The 16,858-nt window shown below is 46.5% G+C and overlaps 1 protein-coding gene across 1 annotated transcript in view; it reads right to left on the reverse strand.

The window, feature by feature from the left end:
- The window catches only part of PACS2 (phosphofurin acidic cluster sorting protein 2), a 66,613-nt gene that overhangs the window by 26,620 nt on the left and 23,135 nt on the right, over positions 1-16,858 (reverse strand). The window contains exons 4-14 of the mRNA XM_009892810.1: positions 14,893-15,018; positions 12,453-12,615; positions 11,320-11,393; positions 10,474-10,554; positions 8,096-8,155; positions 6,692-6,849; positions 4,461-4,551; positions 3,723-3,800; positions 2,821-2,942; positions 1,910-2,045; positions 1,093-1,197 (exon numbers count right to left, since the gene is read on the reverse strand). Coding sequence (XP_009891112.1) covers positions 1,093-1,197; positions 1,910-2,045; positions 2,821-2,942; positions 3,723-3,800; positions 4,461-4,551; positions 6,692-6,849; positions 8,096-8,155; positions 10,474-10,554; positions 11,320-11,393; positions 12,453-12,615; positions 14,893-15,018 — 1,194 coding nt within the window. The remainder of the gene's footprint in view (positions 1-1,092; positions 1,198-1,909; positions 2,046-2,820; positions 2,943-3,722; positions 3,801-4,460; positions 4,552-6,691; positions 6,850-8,095; positions 8,156-10,473; positions 10,555-11,319; positions 11,394-12,452; positions 12,616-14,892; positions 15,019-16,858) is intronic.

Below are 16,858 nucleotides of genomic sequence, written 5' to 3' on the forward strand. Positions count from 1 at the left end.
AAACAAAAAAGGAAGGGTGCTACCAACACATATATTCCTCAGGACAGAAAGTTTCCCGTCCATGCAGCTAACAGAAAACAAGTTGACACACACCTCAGGTATACATGGACATAACATTGATGAGACTCAGCAATTATCTCACACTTTCAAACTCTGCACCGCTAATCCATACACCCCAGCCAATGCCATCTTTACCTCCTCTGATACTGCATGTGCAAGCTGCTAAAGCTACTGAGACAAGACCTACAATACTTTCTGTCCATCTCTAGAAGGTATTTCTCCATCTTCCAAGTATAGAGAAACTGGAACCAGTAGCTCAGCTGGTATTTTTGATCTCAGACACTGAGACCATACCTCTTCCAGAAGCAGAAAGCCAAACCAGCCAACGTAACTCCACAAGCCTGGTAAAAGTTCTACAGGCAAGTGTCACCCAGTACACGTTTACTGGGTTTCTTCAATATACATTTTATTACTTTCGCAGACTGAGGCTCCAAAAGGAGCAAAATTTATTCCGAATTCCCACTCAAACCCAAAACAAACCACCCCATGTTGCCAGCATAAGAAAGCACCGCTCAGGGTTCTCCTTAATACAACTATCGCTCACTCAGAAAAGACAGGGTGACACACCTGCAGTCAAGAATCACAAGCGCGCAGGCAATAGAGCAAACCTCAAATATTTTCTCTTGTGATCATCACCTGTGCCCAGAAATCTCAGCCTAAACCATAGGTTAGTCCTTCCCGCTTTCTCTATCCCAGCCTACCACAGCCAAGAAGTAGAGTCCTGAGTGCAAGGGTCTAGCCATTCCCAGTGTGCTGCTAACCAGAAGGAATGGCATTTCTTAGAAAATGAAAAACCTCTGGGGAAAAACTCAGGTGGCAAAGCCTTACAAGATCCACAGCATCTCCCAGTGAAACAAAATCCAGTCTGTAGGCAGCGAACCCTCAGTACACTGCCAGCCCCGGTGCACCACCACTGCTCTTCCAACCAAGCAGCAGAACCTATTTGGTTAGTGCTAGAGCTCAAGGCCTGTCCATTCCTGAGGAGGAATAGCGAAGGAGAACTTTGCTTCAAGTCACGTCTCCTGCCTTTACCTGGCCTTGCCAATCAGAAGTATTGACAAGAATAATGTTTTCTGGCAGCTGGTCATCGGAAACCAGGATGTGATTTAGTTGGTCGTATACCGTTTTCCTGGGGATCTGGAAATAAAGACACAGAGAACAGTAGGAGATATCAGCTCTAATCTACAGGCCACCAGCTCCAGCTCATGCGTTCATGACGGGTGGCTGTGCAGGGCTGGCCAGTGCTTGGTCCCCCCATCAGCAAAGGCATGCTAGCAGCCGCGCTGGCTGCTGGGACTGACACTTATCAGCTTCTTCAACACTGCAATATTCTGGAGGCTCCTCTATTAGTCACCTTGGTTTAGTCAGCCATTACTCCTTCTGCCATGCACTTTTCCTTAACGTCACTTTATACCAACTAACAGTAGCCCAAGGAATTTTGGATTCAGAGAAGCCAGCAACAATCTCCTTGACGGAGGGAATTAGCTGAGTCCTGCAGCTAACAAAAGCATGGCACATAGGCTCTGCACAAGTCAGTCCCCTTTTGCAATTCCTAGCGATTTGCCTTATTTCAAAGGAGTAAATCCTCAACGCATCCCTATTCACTTCTCATCGTAACAATCTGTTCCAGTGTTTTCAGTTTATGGCTGGCTGACAAAGAAACAAGCTGGCAAAACCCAGCAGACTGCATGGAAGATACAGCATCAGCCAAGACATAAATTCCCTCCTTCCTGGAGCTGCAGGGCCCAGTTTCTTTCCAGCAGGGACAGCACTTGGACCAGAAGGAAAGTGACCACAGGAGAAGATGAAAAACTATGACTGGCTGGAGAGACAGCAATCTTTTTCACACCTGTAAGTGGTGCCGGGTGTCTGGAGAGCGTTCATTGTCCAGACTGTTCGCTCTCTCGTTCTGCGGCCTCACTGGCTGCCTCTCCTTCAGAGACGTGCTCCTTCCCCGACGTCCCGTCTGCTTCCCTTCAGACCTGCTAGAGAGATGTGCTTGCATTCCAGAGCTAGCTCGTACCTGAGCAAGATCCATCCCCCAAATCCCAGATCACCCCGTCTGGCAACCTCAACAATGTGAGCGGAGGCACTGCGGAATTGTCCGTGTTGATCTGAGCTAGCTCAGACCTGCTAATTCTGCATCTGACAGCGCAGAGCACACAGTTCAGTTACACAGCATGTTCCCAGGAGTCCCAGGCAGACGTCCACAGCCCATGCTGAGACCCACACCACCACCCTGCTGTTGTTGCACCAGCATAACAGGATCCAGCCATGCAAACCGCAGTCACACCCCCAAAACCAGCACAGAAACACCTCTTCAAAAGAACATCTAGTTGCTTGCAAATAACCACAGGAACTATTTGGTGGAGTTGCCGAAGCTCACATTCACTACTCTATTTGGGAAAGTTTAGCAGGACATAGGTTAGACTTGATAATCACCTTTAAGGTCAAAATCTGCATAAGACATTGACTTAGCAACAGTATCTTTGAGCAAGCAGCTCCAGAGTTTTATAAAAACTTGCTTGGACATGGAGCGCGTACAACACAGGAGACAGGAGCATATAAGCAATGTTTCCCTTCAGGGTTCTGAGCCTTCATTTATCATCAAGTGCTCAAGACCCATCACTTGAGTGCCTGAACACAGTGAGGGTCTTCTTGCAGTCAATGGCTTAAGGCCATCCTGAAAAAACGCTAGCAGGCTGTCCTTGACTTTCCAAGCAGCCCTGCAGCAGGCGCAATGCTGTGCCACCGCTCTACCTGGTGGATGGGATGATGAGAGACTCAGTCTTAGTGATCTTTCCGCTGGGTGGGAGCTTCTCAACAAACACATCTGGCGTGGGAAGTTCAGCTTCCTGGACCTCGGCTTGCTGGTTAGACTCCTGCAAAAACACAGGGAAGCGAGTCATGAGGAACAAACCCTCCCCTCTGCCTCGCTACCACACGGGCTGGCAGGAGGCACCCCAGCTTGGCTCTGGCTGGGGCACGTTCAGCCTGCCTCTTTCAGACATGCTACTCACTGCCAAAAGGGAGAAACCAATACCGGCTTATCTGGGGCTACCAGTTCCCAGCTCTGCCTCACAAGGGAGTTGGAAGTAGGAAAAGAGCTCAGATACGCTATTTGGAATAGGCACTCTCCCAGCTCAAAGCCAGGGACATGTCTCCTAATGCAATGCAGATTAACCCACCTTACCCAAACGAACTAGCAGAGAGAGAAAGACACGGGAGAAATGTTATAAGCTGTGTGTCCCCAGTAAAGCAACTTCAGCTTTGGGATTTTTACCCCAGGGCCAGTTTGATTTCTGCCAATTCAGCTTGAAGCAATATTTCTGTCTGATAAAATGGAGCAGCCCCGAGAACACTTTTAAGGAAGATACAGACGGTCAGTAGCATACTTTGGGCCAGCCTTCCTCAAACCAAGAGAAAGACTGTTTAAACAGAAGGTCACATAAAGCATTTCAGTTTCAAAAAGCTGAAAGGCAAGAACCTCCAACAACTAAGGTCAGCAGGAGAGCTCAGCATTATCTTCACTGCAGCAAATGTTATCTATGTAACTAGTGCTGCATATGCAACTACATGGACAGACACATGCCACGGAATGCAGTTCATAGTTGACACCAAAACTGCCAGGAGGAATGTTAACAAGGGCATTTCCAACTTACATAAGAGACAGTGTCAGAAATACTGTCGCCTGTATGTTTGGCTCCAAGACTTTTTGTCTTTTCAGGCACTTCTACCTGCTTGAGAGGAAAAAAAAAAAAATCATTAGGAGGTATGGCACCAGCACAGTTTTCAGCCATACTCTCTGGATCACGCTGTTCAAAAGACACAGTTCCCTATTTAAACATTGCACAGCTCTGCAGCATGACCAAGAGAGCTTCCTGGTCACACTAGGACTGAACGCATTAGGTGTGGGATGTGGCAAAGCAGCAGCTGAAAAGGGGATGGAAAAGCAGGTGAGCTGCCCCTCAGTGTTCGCTCCCAGCCACCATGAAAAGTATCCCAACAATAGTAAGGTAAAGCTTCCTTGAAACAGTACCAAGGAGTCCCTAAACTCCCATGCAACATCTCTCATCCCGGCAATCATTGCAAGTACATGAGAATCTGGAGCTATTCACACCATTAGCAAGTATTCAGCACATAACCTGAAGATGTCCCCTTGAGTTAATACAGTATTTGCTAAAAAAAACCCCAAAACCCAAAAAAAAACCAACACACTATCCCCCTCCAAAAAAGCCCCCAAAACAACAAACATGTTTTCTTAGCAGAAAATTCATATCTCTGCATCCATGTCCTTGGAAGAGTTCAGAGAGGGTGCTTTAATTTACACATGCAAATAAAGACAGTGTAGGTCTGCTATATTACCTGCATATAGATAACCTTCTCGAAATACGACTTACAGGACTTGATGGCTCTCTCTGGCTCCTGATGCTGTGGATGCTACCAATTTCTGTCTGAGAGCTGGAGTGTGACAGTCCTTCAAAATAAGGTCTGAATATGGAAAACAAAACCAGTTTCTTATTATCAAAAACACTAACGGAGAACGTCTACCACATTCACAGCAAAGCAACATGACCGTTCCCAGGTGTCCTACTGCTCCACAATGGTTCTAGTAAAAATTATACGCAACTTTTGACAGGAGGGGGAGGTCTCCAGGACAGCAGGAGAAGCCAGAAAGTGCAGGGACCCCTGTCTAGCTCTGACACTGACTGACCAACCCCCATCTAATGGATCCAACATGTCACCTGTCACACAGCTCACCGTATTTATAAAGCTCTTACTAGGAATGCTTGCACGCTTTCCCACTGCAGACCAAACAGCAGTTTTTGTTTCCATAAAATCCAGGGTGTGCACGGGGGTGCAGCACTTTCCCACAGCAAAACAGAATGCACATTCACCCCACACAAGCAGTTGTGTCCTCACTACGCCATGCACCGGGTTCAAAGCTTCACGCTGCAATTCTTGCTTCAGTTTTGCAAATGCTGATTGAACTACATGCCGTTCCAGACAGGGTCTAGCTCTTGACTGAAAGACAGCAAGTAGAGTTACTGACCCCCCATTGACACTCGGATACTCTGTTTCTGCAGGTAAGCGACTCTTGGTGCTAATACGCATTTTATTTCCAGCTTGTAGCTGGATTTGGCTGCCAGCCCTAGGATCCAATTACACGTTTGCTCAAGAAGATGAGGTAGGGCATACAATCAGATTGCACTTCCACCTAAAAAGGCAGCTCATTGCACCAGGCTACATGGCTCAATTACAATTTAAGGAACTGATTTTTTTCTTGTTGTTGTTGCAGGAAAAACCTGCCTACAAGCATCAGCATTTATCACATCCCCTTCAAGATAGGAACACAAGAACTGGACACAGCAAACCACAAAGTGTCTCCCCAAGACCAAACAGACGTAATAAGTTCTTATTCCAGCAATATTCCAGCCATCACATATCCCAGAACAGTTAGCTCCTCGGCTCCAGGGAACAGGACAGTGCAGTACACCAACTTCGTGTGTGCAGTACACCAGCTTTGGTTTATTTCAAAGCAGCTGCTTCCTGCAACGCATCTACTTTCAAATCCCTTCAAGGTAGGGCCTACCAACTGGCAATATATTGGATCAAGCTGCAAATGCCTTTATAAGCCACCAGCCCCACCACTTAACACTGCTGCCCCAGTCTATCCGTGACATCTTCTGGCTCACTGTTAGGGAACAAGTCACTCCAGACTCAGAATTTATTTTTAGCCCAACCAGGTTATTCTACATTAATTAGGATATTACGATACCTGGTAATTAGCTGGCACTTAGCAGATACTGTTCTGACCAACTGCAGTGGTAGGTTTTGTTTGTTTCAGAGCCATCACAACATTGAAGGCCCGAGCATACAAACACACGCCAGTCAGAAGCACACGTGCAGCTTGAACAGTCTCATGTTTTCAGTCCTTATTCAGGCAGGGACATGACACAACTCTGTTAGCTCAGGGTTCTGCATCTGCTTGAGACCCTGAGCCAGCAATCCCCAGCTCAGGTCCACAGTGATCTGTTTGCCCATACGTCAGTGCCCACAAAAGCCGTTTCAGCACAAGCTTGTGTGTATCTACGTGTGCTGCAGTCAGCCCCCTTGGGCCCTGAGGAACTCCTTTGTTTCCCACAGTCCTGCTTCCTTAATCCCTGCAAAGACTCTCTTTCAACATAGGGTCTTACCAGCTTTTCCAGAAAGACACAGTCTGCCTTGTCCATCCCTGCCTCTACTTCTGCAGCTTCCAACCACATCTCTTTCTGCCCAAGTACAGATTTCCTGGATGTTTCTACCACCTCTTCAAAACACCTGTGTACAGTTTAATTGTACTGCCTGCCTGTCAGCAATTCCTACCCCTGTGCTCAGCTGGCAGGGAAGGCCGAACATCTGCAAAGGGAACAAGGAAGAAACAAGACTGAAAGGAAGTTAGACCACCCCCCTACACTACCCCTGCTCAAGGCAGGCGTTCAAGTTGTAGCAACACACATTGGCGCTCCAACACCAGGTCAAGAGGGGAAAAAAAAAAAGAGGACAGAGGGGTGTCAATACAAACATCTAATCTGCGCTGACAGCGTGCAATGGTATCTCTCTGGCCTAGCATCAACCACCCCACACTTACTTTAACTTTGGCTTAGGAGTGCTCAAGACGCTGTCATCATCCTCCATTTCTGGCCCGCTGTCACTGGGGTTCTCTATATCCAGCGTGTCATACAGAAGGTCCAAGTCCTCCTCCACCTCTGGAACATGCTCTGCTGGGTCCTGCTCTGAATCCAGAACCTACACACAGGACAAAAGCGGGCATCGCTGACTCTGCTAGGAGCCAGATCGATCCCATATCACCTGAGCTCCCCTGAGGACTGCAGCACACCAGTCTTGGGAGTAAGATTCTGTTCCTAGTGCAAGGATACTATATCCAACAGAAACATTGAGTATAAGAGAAGTGCTTGTTTTAGGTCAAGCTTGTCAGTTTCTGGTTAAGCAGGAGTTATCTATTGGACTAAGCATCCACGAACGAGGTATTAACCATAGATTATGTCCATTATTCAACACCATTCTATAAACAGAGCTTTAAAAAGGCCTCTAATAAAGTCCCAGTTTTTTTAGAACAATTATGGAAATGCAGGACTCCCAACAGCATAATCTGTCTTGGGTTTTACCAAAAAAGTTGCCATGACACCTCCTGATTTGATACCCAAGCAGGTAGCAATAACAAAAATGTCCACAGGAGGCGCCTGGAACCTGGACAAGGATCAGCTGCCACCCAAACGCAAAGCTGAAGAGAACAGGTATCTCACACAAAACTTCCACATGTGGCTTCACACATACACCAGAGTAAGCAGGCAGTCGTGCAGAGTTTGGAGGTTGCTTTTTGAATGGCAGCACCAGAGAAGCAGCAGCTCAGCTCGCTGAGACCTCAGCTATGGGCGCTGACTCTGCTGAGCGAACTTGGGAAGAACAGCAAAGCTAACGGAACGTTTGGAAGCATAAGGAAGTCAGCACACAGACAGCCAATCGAGATGTTAACTGTTTTTATATTAGATACTTAACATTACACAGGTTCCTTGGGTTCTGGATCTCTTTCATTTTCAGCTCTGACCAGACAGCTGACTCTCCTGTGGATCTGCATTCCCTATCCGAGTTTTTCATGTCTTGCCTGGCTGTTCTAGTAAGGTGATCAAACAGGCTGGGATTGAACTTCACAAGCAACATACACAGCAGACTACTTGCCTTTGAAAGGGTCAAAGATAATTTCAAAGCAGCCTGCAAAACTAATGAGTACACATGTGGTTGCCAAAATCTGGTTTTGATAAAACTCGATCTAGAAAATGTTTGATGACATTTTAGAGTTGGCCCTCACATCTCCACGCAAGGCCAGGGTGTAAGGAAAGGTCACATCCACCACAGACTTGAAAACAGAATGAAGGGAACTGGGAGGAAACAGGAGAGTGTTCCTTAAGACTAAAGCACCAAGCAGTTAGAGGGCAACACACAGAGGGGAAGGCTTACAGACCGAATTACTTACCTCATCAGACACTTTAAACCTCTTCAGCAACGCCACAACCTTCTGTTTGAAGTTTTGTTGCTGCAAGTCAAAGACACATTTACTTAAGTAAAGCGTTAAGTGGACTGTTTTCTCCTAGTCTGCAAGAAGCCCAGACACATCTGACACTGGTGCTCTAGCTACTGCTTCAAATCAAACAACTCCTGGCACCACAAACCAAGTCTCTGCTGTTCCCATGTTGAAATCAGCTTTTGCAGACCTATGGTACATTCTCTCCCGCATTACAACAAACTCAGTCCCACTCCACCAAGTATTATAAACCTTCTGGCCCTGATGGATGGCACATCACTCTTGGTTGGACACACAGTGGATAACAAATTCTTTTACCTGCCAGATCACCTCCTGTACCTGTTTCATAAATTTCTGGCAAACATTTGACAGCCAACTTTTCCGATTCTTAAGGGTGAGCCAACACAGGCATCTACCTACTGACCCAAAGTACAAATGTGTTTTCTACCAACAAGGCACTGTTTTTCCAAGAGCTTGCAGTTTATCCTGGCAGGCCCATTTATTTGACAAGTAGAAAAGTTGTGGGGCTTGTCCTTAGCACTCGCCTATCAAAAAAATGCTTTCCGAGTCTGATACCCCCCGATCATGCACACAGCAGGCACCAAGTCCAAAACAACGCAAGCCAAACTGCTGCACTTTTGTGTTTACTTGCCCCCAAGAGCTCGCTCTCTTGCAGGACCAAACAGCTGAGACTTGCCACGAGCTTCCCAGCCCTTCTTGTCTGTCACTGACCAACGTAACATGCACATGCTGAAGAAAAGGAAGATGAGAAGGGCCCAGGTGTGAGTGCTGGTACAGAGCATTTGAGGTGGCATCCCTGTATCAGGAGCAAAGGAAGAGAAAACGTCTGGCACCAGGCCACTCTTAGGTGAAGAAAGTTGCTCATTTGATGGCTCTCCAGTACCTCACATGAGCTCTTCTTGGAACTACAACTGCCTGCTCCCACTCTGGCCTCAGACACTTCACACTGCCCCACGCCTCCAAACCTAGCCCTTTACCTCTCAACTCGTATCCTGCAAGCTGCAACCACCTCCTAAACACCTAGCTGAAATAAATCCGCCAGGCCTCAAACAAGACTCTGCAAAGACTGCCCTATTTCTCTCCCAATGTACGTGTGAGGTGAAGATGCTCTCGCAATAGTGAGAGTTGTCCTCTGGCTCAGGATGCCAAGCAAAACTGTCCATCGTGCAGACCACCTTGGATCAGCATGGCAGTCTGCGGAGGGAGGACACACAGCATCCAGTAGCTAAGGTGACATGGCAAGAGCTGTTTGCTGGCCTGAATGGTTTGACAGTCAGCAGACAGGAGACCTATTGGGTTTGAAGCTGGACTGATGTTAACTTAACTGGCAGCACCAAACACAGTTTTGCATCAACCCCACACACTGGAGATTCCGTATCAGTTTAGTGGTCAGGGAGAGAAAGACGTTCTTACTAAGAGGAAGTTGATCATTTAATAACCAACTGGTGTATTTTGTCCTGGCTGGTCACTGACACCTAAAACCAATACAAAGGACACCAAGGATATGAACTAGCATGCTCCTGGTCTCGTACAGAAGGTTTTTTTAGTAGCAGATTCAGGTCAAAAGAGGGTTTATTTCAGACCTTATCAAAATACAGATTTCAAAAATGGCCTCACAGGAGATACAACGATCTCTAAACTTACTACTAAGTCCAAAAAAGAAAACCTAGCCCATCCTGGTGGTTTTGAGTTACTGTCATCACAGACATGCATAAACACTTGTGTAAGCAGAAAGCTGCATTATGGCATAGTCGAGCACAAGTCGCTGCTCCACACAGAAGTGCAGCTTTGCAGGCATACGCATGCTTGCTGTGAGAGGGCGAGAGCTGCATGCGGCTTGCCAAAGCCTTCAGTATCCAGCCACTTCTTTTACCTCAGCACCACATGCACCACCTAAGGTTTATCTGTCAAGCTCCAGACCCTGACTGAGCTACTTCGCTTCATTTTGACACCTTCCCACTGGCCTCTCCCATGCACAGCACAAACAGAAGAGCTTCCCTTCACTTAGAGCTACTTTCAGGACTTACGTGAGCATGGATCCTGCACTGGTTTCATCATGGGGGTGAATTTCACACACTCACATGATTTTTGGAGCTCCTTAACCTTGCAGCCAAAGGACATTCAAGACAGCACATACACACCCCCTGAACGGCCCCACCCACTGAACTGGCTGCTTCTGGTAGCTCTTCACATGCTGTGACCGTGCCCCAAAGCTCTCTGCTGGGCCAGCATGTCTTCTCCCATAAGCCACATGCACTATGCATCCTGACCAAACCCCATCAGTGTTAGTAAAACTAATTTCCACCGACCCTGGTTATGGACGTCGTTCTTACTATCGATCTCCGCTGCTTCTTGGGCTTCCCCAGCTCGTACTCATCATCATCCAAATCCTGAACAGAAAGAGGATTCCTGTGTTACCTTTGTGATCTGGGGACACATGAGCATTCAAGTGCTAAAAATGTTCCCTCTATGAAGATGAACCTGCTGCTCTGTCTTCCAGGCTTTCAGCATTTGCCTTAATTGCAGTTATGATGGCAGAGGGAAAAAGGAAGCGAGCCAGGTCTGCAGAGAGACAGGAATAACAGCCTGGAGAAGTAAAACAGCCCTAGTTCTGCATTCAATGAACAGGGATAGTCACAGCCCCACATTTTGTGGGTTCCTCTTTCAGTACCCTCCGAGAGGTGGAAGGCAGGTGATGCCAGAGTCTGAAGGCAACTAAGACCCAAACTCGAAAGCATCTCACGTCTAGCCGGGCATTCTCTGTAAGGACCTATTTTGCAGAAGGTATTAAAGACTAAAGACAGACTCGGACCCCACTGGCCCTTTAATTACAGCTGGGGATCCAGTTGGGCTCTTTAAATCCCATCAGTATTACAGAAGCAATCAACTGATGCCTTGACCATTAAGCAGAGAAACACACAATGTTTCAGTGTTTAAAGGGAGCTCAAGTCCAAACATATGAACAGATAAATCACAGCATGGTGGAAGAAACGGGTTACTGTGCAGGCCTTCTGCCACTGCAGCTAAACACTTGGTGACAGTCTCGCACTGTCATGGTCTAGCTAAAGAAATAGGCTTTTAGTTTCAAGCACGAGCTGAGAGTATACACACTCTACTGAATCTCTCAGAGAGAGAAGCCATGCCCTAAACAGTACCTGGCCCTGTACGGCATCATCACTGGCCTCCTGCTCAGAAGAGAAGCTCTCGTACTCTTCCTCGGAATAGTTGTCTGAAAGGGAAGGAAAGAGGGGAGAGATCCTGTGAAACTCCTTTAAGGTGAGGGGACAGTGTCATCTCAGGAGCAGAGAAGGCCAACTAACAGTCACAAATCAAGAAAGGAGGCACACAAGGAGATGCCTGCTAGTTTATCTTCTAAACGTGCTAGAACCAGTGAGATGGGAACCGCCTGGAGGGTAAGGAACAAGGAGAAACACATCTAATAGGAAGGAAGGACCAACACACAGATAAGGTTCCTTGAAACACCGACCCCTTTTACCCTGGAAAGAACCACCTGGTAGACAGCAGCTAGCAAAGAGGTTTCTCCACAAGGGAAATTATTTCTCCGCTAACGTGGGCATAACTGGCTTAAAGGAAAAAGTAAGACATGCCAGGAGAGCCTATATCCTTTATCAAAATAACACTTCAGGTGAGCTGCGTGGCCTCAGGCAACAACACACAAGCACCTGCGTGCACTACCTTCAACAGGTCACTCTTCTAGCACTGCGCGGAAGGCTGGTACCACATAAAGAGATTGTCACAAGTAGAAACCCAATGACTTTCCTGTGCAGTGCACAACACCATGGATTTACACTCATTAAACAGGCCATAGTCCACAGCAAAATGTGTTGCAGGTTTGCAGGTCTCACCTAAGTTAGTGAGATTTATTGTAGAATAATCAAAGGAAAAAGAAGTTGGAAGAGTAGCTTAAATGTTAGTCTCCTGAATACATCACTGTTAGCCAGGTGAGAAGCTACAGGTTCTCAACACACCCACCAGTGATGCTGGAAGACCACTGGCAAGAACACAGCTAACCCTTGCTGGACGGCTCAGGTCTGGTGTGATATGCAGGAGAAGCTTTGACAATCCAATCCTCCACTCCTGTCACACTCCCTGCTTACACAGTAACAGGTTTGCAAAGTGAGTTTTCTTTGCATTAATTAGTTAGAGAGACAGCAGCTTGTGCAAACCAGTTCTCATTTGTCTCAGGAAGCATCTAAGCCCAGGTAGGGTTTAACTCCAGCTAGTTCAGGAAGACACTGGTCCTCACAGCATGTGGTTGTATGCTCACCCGTAGACTTGATTTTCTGGCTGGCCTGCATAGTGCTGTCTTCATGGTCAATTGGCTGACTTGACAAGGAGAAGATCCAGATTTCTGCTACCTTCACTGCAGCCTCTTTGATGTTGCTGAAAAGGCTCAGAACCTGGCCGCCTTCTGTTGGGTGCTGCATGACCTGGGCCAGAAATTAAGCAGTACAACTCTGCATTTAAATGTATTTGAACTTGCATCATTTGCATACTACAAGAGTTACTTATGTTAATAGAGTTACTCCACATATCCAAGTACAGAAGCAAGCCAACACCCTGCAACTGCAGGAGCCACTTGCAAGCAATACACAATGGTAGTTGAGATTTTTTTGCTACTACTGGAAGTGATGGAAGGAAAGAAAAAGCATTCTGAGCTTGACAGTTGATTAGCTTATCCTTGAAGCACAATACTTGACTACCTCATTACAATGCATTTGCTTCCATAGCACAGTAGTGATTTGAATTATCAAGTTACCAATCTTCTGAACACCTAATTAAGGAACTTAATTTTGTGTTAAAGCCCAGCAGAAGAGCCAGTAAAGGCAAAAATTCTTGGTGAGACACAGCTGCAAAGTACTTCCTAACGCAAGAATCTCTGCTCCAGGGAGCTGGCACCTGAATCTCAGCAGAGCTGCCCTCCCCAAGATAATACAGCAGTGGGTCATGAAAAACAAGACAATAGTGGAGGCAGAGGGACATCTCGGTGTGGGTTTCTCCATCCTTTGCCACTCACAGCTCACAGGGCTCTCCCCAGAACCCAAGACTTACGTTCTTCTTTTGCCCCATTGGAGTCAGAAAGCAGTTCCCCACGCCTGCACCTCAGCTTTCTAACACACACCAGGCTGCTTTGTCAGCTCCCCACATGGCTTTAAAAAGACCCAAGCTGATGAGGAACATATGCCTCTCTGCTCTTAAACTCTGCTCAGACTCACAACTCCAATTCATTGCTTTGTTTCAACAGCTAAGAGAACTTCATTTTTTTTTTTCAAATAAATTTTAAGAAATGCATCGGTGCTGTTTAGAGGTCATTATACTATAAACTGAAAGGGGCAGGGGGGGACGGACTTGTAAAATTTCTTTTCCTGGGCTTCTATTTCAGAAATATTCCAGATGAGCTGGAGACCAACTATTGCCTAACACTGTGAACCTTTGGAAATTTTTGACCTTCTAACCTCAGTCAGCTGACATTACAAAAAGACTTAAGAAAAACCACAGGCAGCAGCAAATGCCCAACGCTTAGAAGTTCACTGATGTGTCTAATTAATGGGCCCACATATTTTCTGCCTTACAGCAGTATTTAATTTCTAGTTCTTAAACAAACCAAACACGCTACAGGAAAAGTTGTTAGCTACAACACCACAAATAAGAATTTGGCAAATTCAAATGGGGAGCTCACCATTTACTGCAAGTCTAAGGGAAGCTGAACTCACGCACAAGGAGCAGTCTTCATAATTAATTATTTAATATTGTAATAACTCACCACAGCATACCACTAGTTTATTTTGGATGGAAATGATTTGCTGACAGAATGCAGTCTGATGAAGAATATTGGTGTTAAGCTGAATTTGCTACTGCTAATCCCATCTCTAAATACTTCGAAACAGCAGAAATTAAACAGGGCATGAAATAACGAAGCATGGAGCTAGGCATTCAGAAAGCTTTAGTGAATAATTTATCCATACTTGATTCCAGCATTAATTTTCAGAAGTAAATCTGAAAATTTTATCATTTACCTCTTATGAATAGAACTCCTTCTAAATTACCAACAGCCATGAAATAACAATTGCAAAGGGTCTTTCAAGCAAAATGAGAGAAACGACTTGATCCTGAACTCTCATATAGTGGCACAGAGAAGCACAGCAAACCTTGCTTTAACTTGAACATTTCTTAGGCTTGGAAGGTTTGCCTGAGCGACCCTGTCTGTCTCGTTCTATACACATGAAACAACAAAACATTTTACATTTCTTACCGACCTAAGACGAATGCGTGTGTTACTTCAACCAAACACACTGCAACTTGTGCTGTTTCTTCCAGGAAACATGATACAAAATAATATTTACTACTTTTAAACTTATGCTCAAAGTGTCCTGCATACAAAGGGGACAGCATTGTATTTAAGTGAAATGACCTGGACCCCCTAACTCTAAAAAAAACCCCACCCAACAACAACAAACCCCCCCTCACAAAGGTAATAAGCTTCATGAACCCTTTAGCTCTCAAGATATTATCCAGAAGATGTACAATACTATTACTCAGTAGTAAAAATCCATTTAAAATATTGCCCTGAGAATACTGGTTATGGTTATTAAGATAGCTATATGAAATCCTGCCAGGTACCTCTCAACGAGGAAAGTGACAACATTGGATTAGAGAAAGGAAAATAGTCATCTTTGTAAACAGAGATCATGCCAAATGCTGCTCACCTCAGCCATGTTGATAGACCCCACAGCCAGAGTCTTGTAGCCTAAAATGGTTCGGTTCTTGTACCGCTTCCGCCGCTGCAGCATGATCTGAAGCTTGTTGCCTTCTCTCTTCAAGAAGTGAGGGTACTGCAGTGGAAACACAATGGAAGAGTTTACTACGTCTGTCAACACTATCTCCCAAGCTGCCTGCTTCACAAGTAAACTCCATTCCTAGGGATTAACCCAGGGCTTTTAGAAGTGCCTACAGCTAACACACTCCGTGGACAATCCTTCATTATCCTAAGGAAGCCTTCATCTCTGCCCAAACAGCTCTGCTCTCAGCTTTCACTTCCACAGCCAAGCACACTGAAAACAACACCTGGGGGTGCAGAGGAGCTGTTCAGTTTGGGAAGGACTGAGTCCAAGCCTGGTTCCAGAGAGATGAGCAGCCTCCAGGAGATGCTTTCCCCAGCAGCTAAACAGAGGTTGCCCAGAACTGGAGCCCCCGAGGTGCTGCCCGTGGCACAGGCTGCGCCTGCACGAGCAGCAGGCAGTGGCAGGGACAGCCAGGGACCCCCCCGCACTTTCGGCAGCATACGGCCTTCCCTCCAGCACAGGGACACTTCTCAGTGTTTGACCCTCTACTGCACACGTTCCAGAGCCTATTGTGCTCCGAACGGCAAGTGGAGAGAGGCCCAGCCATGAAGAGGCCAGGGATCTGCTGATGCTTCTTTTGCTAAAGCACGGAGACCTACACGGTCACGCGACAATTCTCTCCAGGATGATTTCGTCTCCTTTCAGCATGTGGCTCTTGCAACTGTCAATGTTTTCCACCATTAACACACTGAAACTTCTATTGCTCAAAGCGGTTCTATTTTAAGGAGTTAAGAAAAATCCTGTCCTATTGCTAGGCTATGCTGCAAAGACATAAACGCTTCCAAGACACGTTCCATACAAGAAAATACATTTGTTTACATACGACCCAAAAACCAGAGAGGCTCTGAAGTCAAGCAGGGAAATGCTTAGATTGAAGACATGACTTTGCTCCCACACCCTCTCCCAGTACATGTGCTGGGGTGGTACAGCTGAAGGGAAGAGCAAGGTAGTAGCCTGCACGTATTAAGCATCACCACGAAGAAAAGAGTGGGGCTAACCACGCGATCTCAGCTCGCCCTGCTCATCTGCACAGAGTATCAATGCAGTCAGGCCCTGCTTTCTGCCAGGATGCCTGCCAGAGCACTGACAGTCCCCAGGACCCAGCTCACCACCAGCTGTGAAAGGAAGAAGCTGTGCAAGGGGAGAACAATCCTCAAGAAAAGATAGAGCGGCCACCTGACCAGGTAGCTGAGTCTCATCTTGAGAAGAGGCGAATGGGACACAGGTTCCAAATATACGAAACACATAGTACTAAGTAACCTGCAGACAGGAGAACCTAATTGCAGAGATCTCAAACAGGACATTCCCAGGAGAAGGATGCTTCCCTCACAGGCACGACCTACATGTTTGGTTTTTTTTTTTCCTTGGGACATTGTAAAAATAACTTCCTCCTTATCAAAACGTTTGATAAATACAAATGCTGAGTGCCACCAGAAACCCTGAGATATTAATTTGCAGTCCACAGCAAGCCTGACTGCTACACAGAGAGCTGGGAGCAGTGGCCACGCAAACAAGCAGAATACTAATTAAATGATTGCTCTGCAAGGGTGAGATCTGCTGTGCGTTGCACAAGGAAGCGGCTCTGCAGAAGAGAGGACTGGCAGTCCACGTAATTAAAAGACAATCTCAAAACACATCTGCATCCAGACACAAATGGAGCCTGTGACTTTGGAGATGTGCAACACCCCTAAACAAGGACAGAAGAAAGTTACTGGGAGGATGGGGCAAGAGGGGCTCAAAAAGCCAGAGGCACCTTTTGCCTTCAAATCTACCATCTCCCTGCCTCTGGGGCCCTTCCACGTGTTGGAAGGGCAGCAGAGGAGGGACCCCT

Source organism: Charadrius vociferus, unplaced genomic scaffold (assembly GCF_000708025.1).
Source record: "Charadrius vociferus isolate BGI_N301 unplaced genomic scaffold, ASM70802v2 scaffold39, whole genome shotgun sequence".
Classification (NCBI taxonomy): domain Eukaryota; kingdom Metazoa; phylum Chordata; class Aves; order Charadriiformes; family Charadriidae; genus Charadrius; species Charadrius vociferus.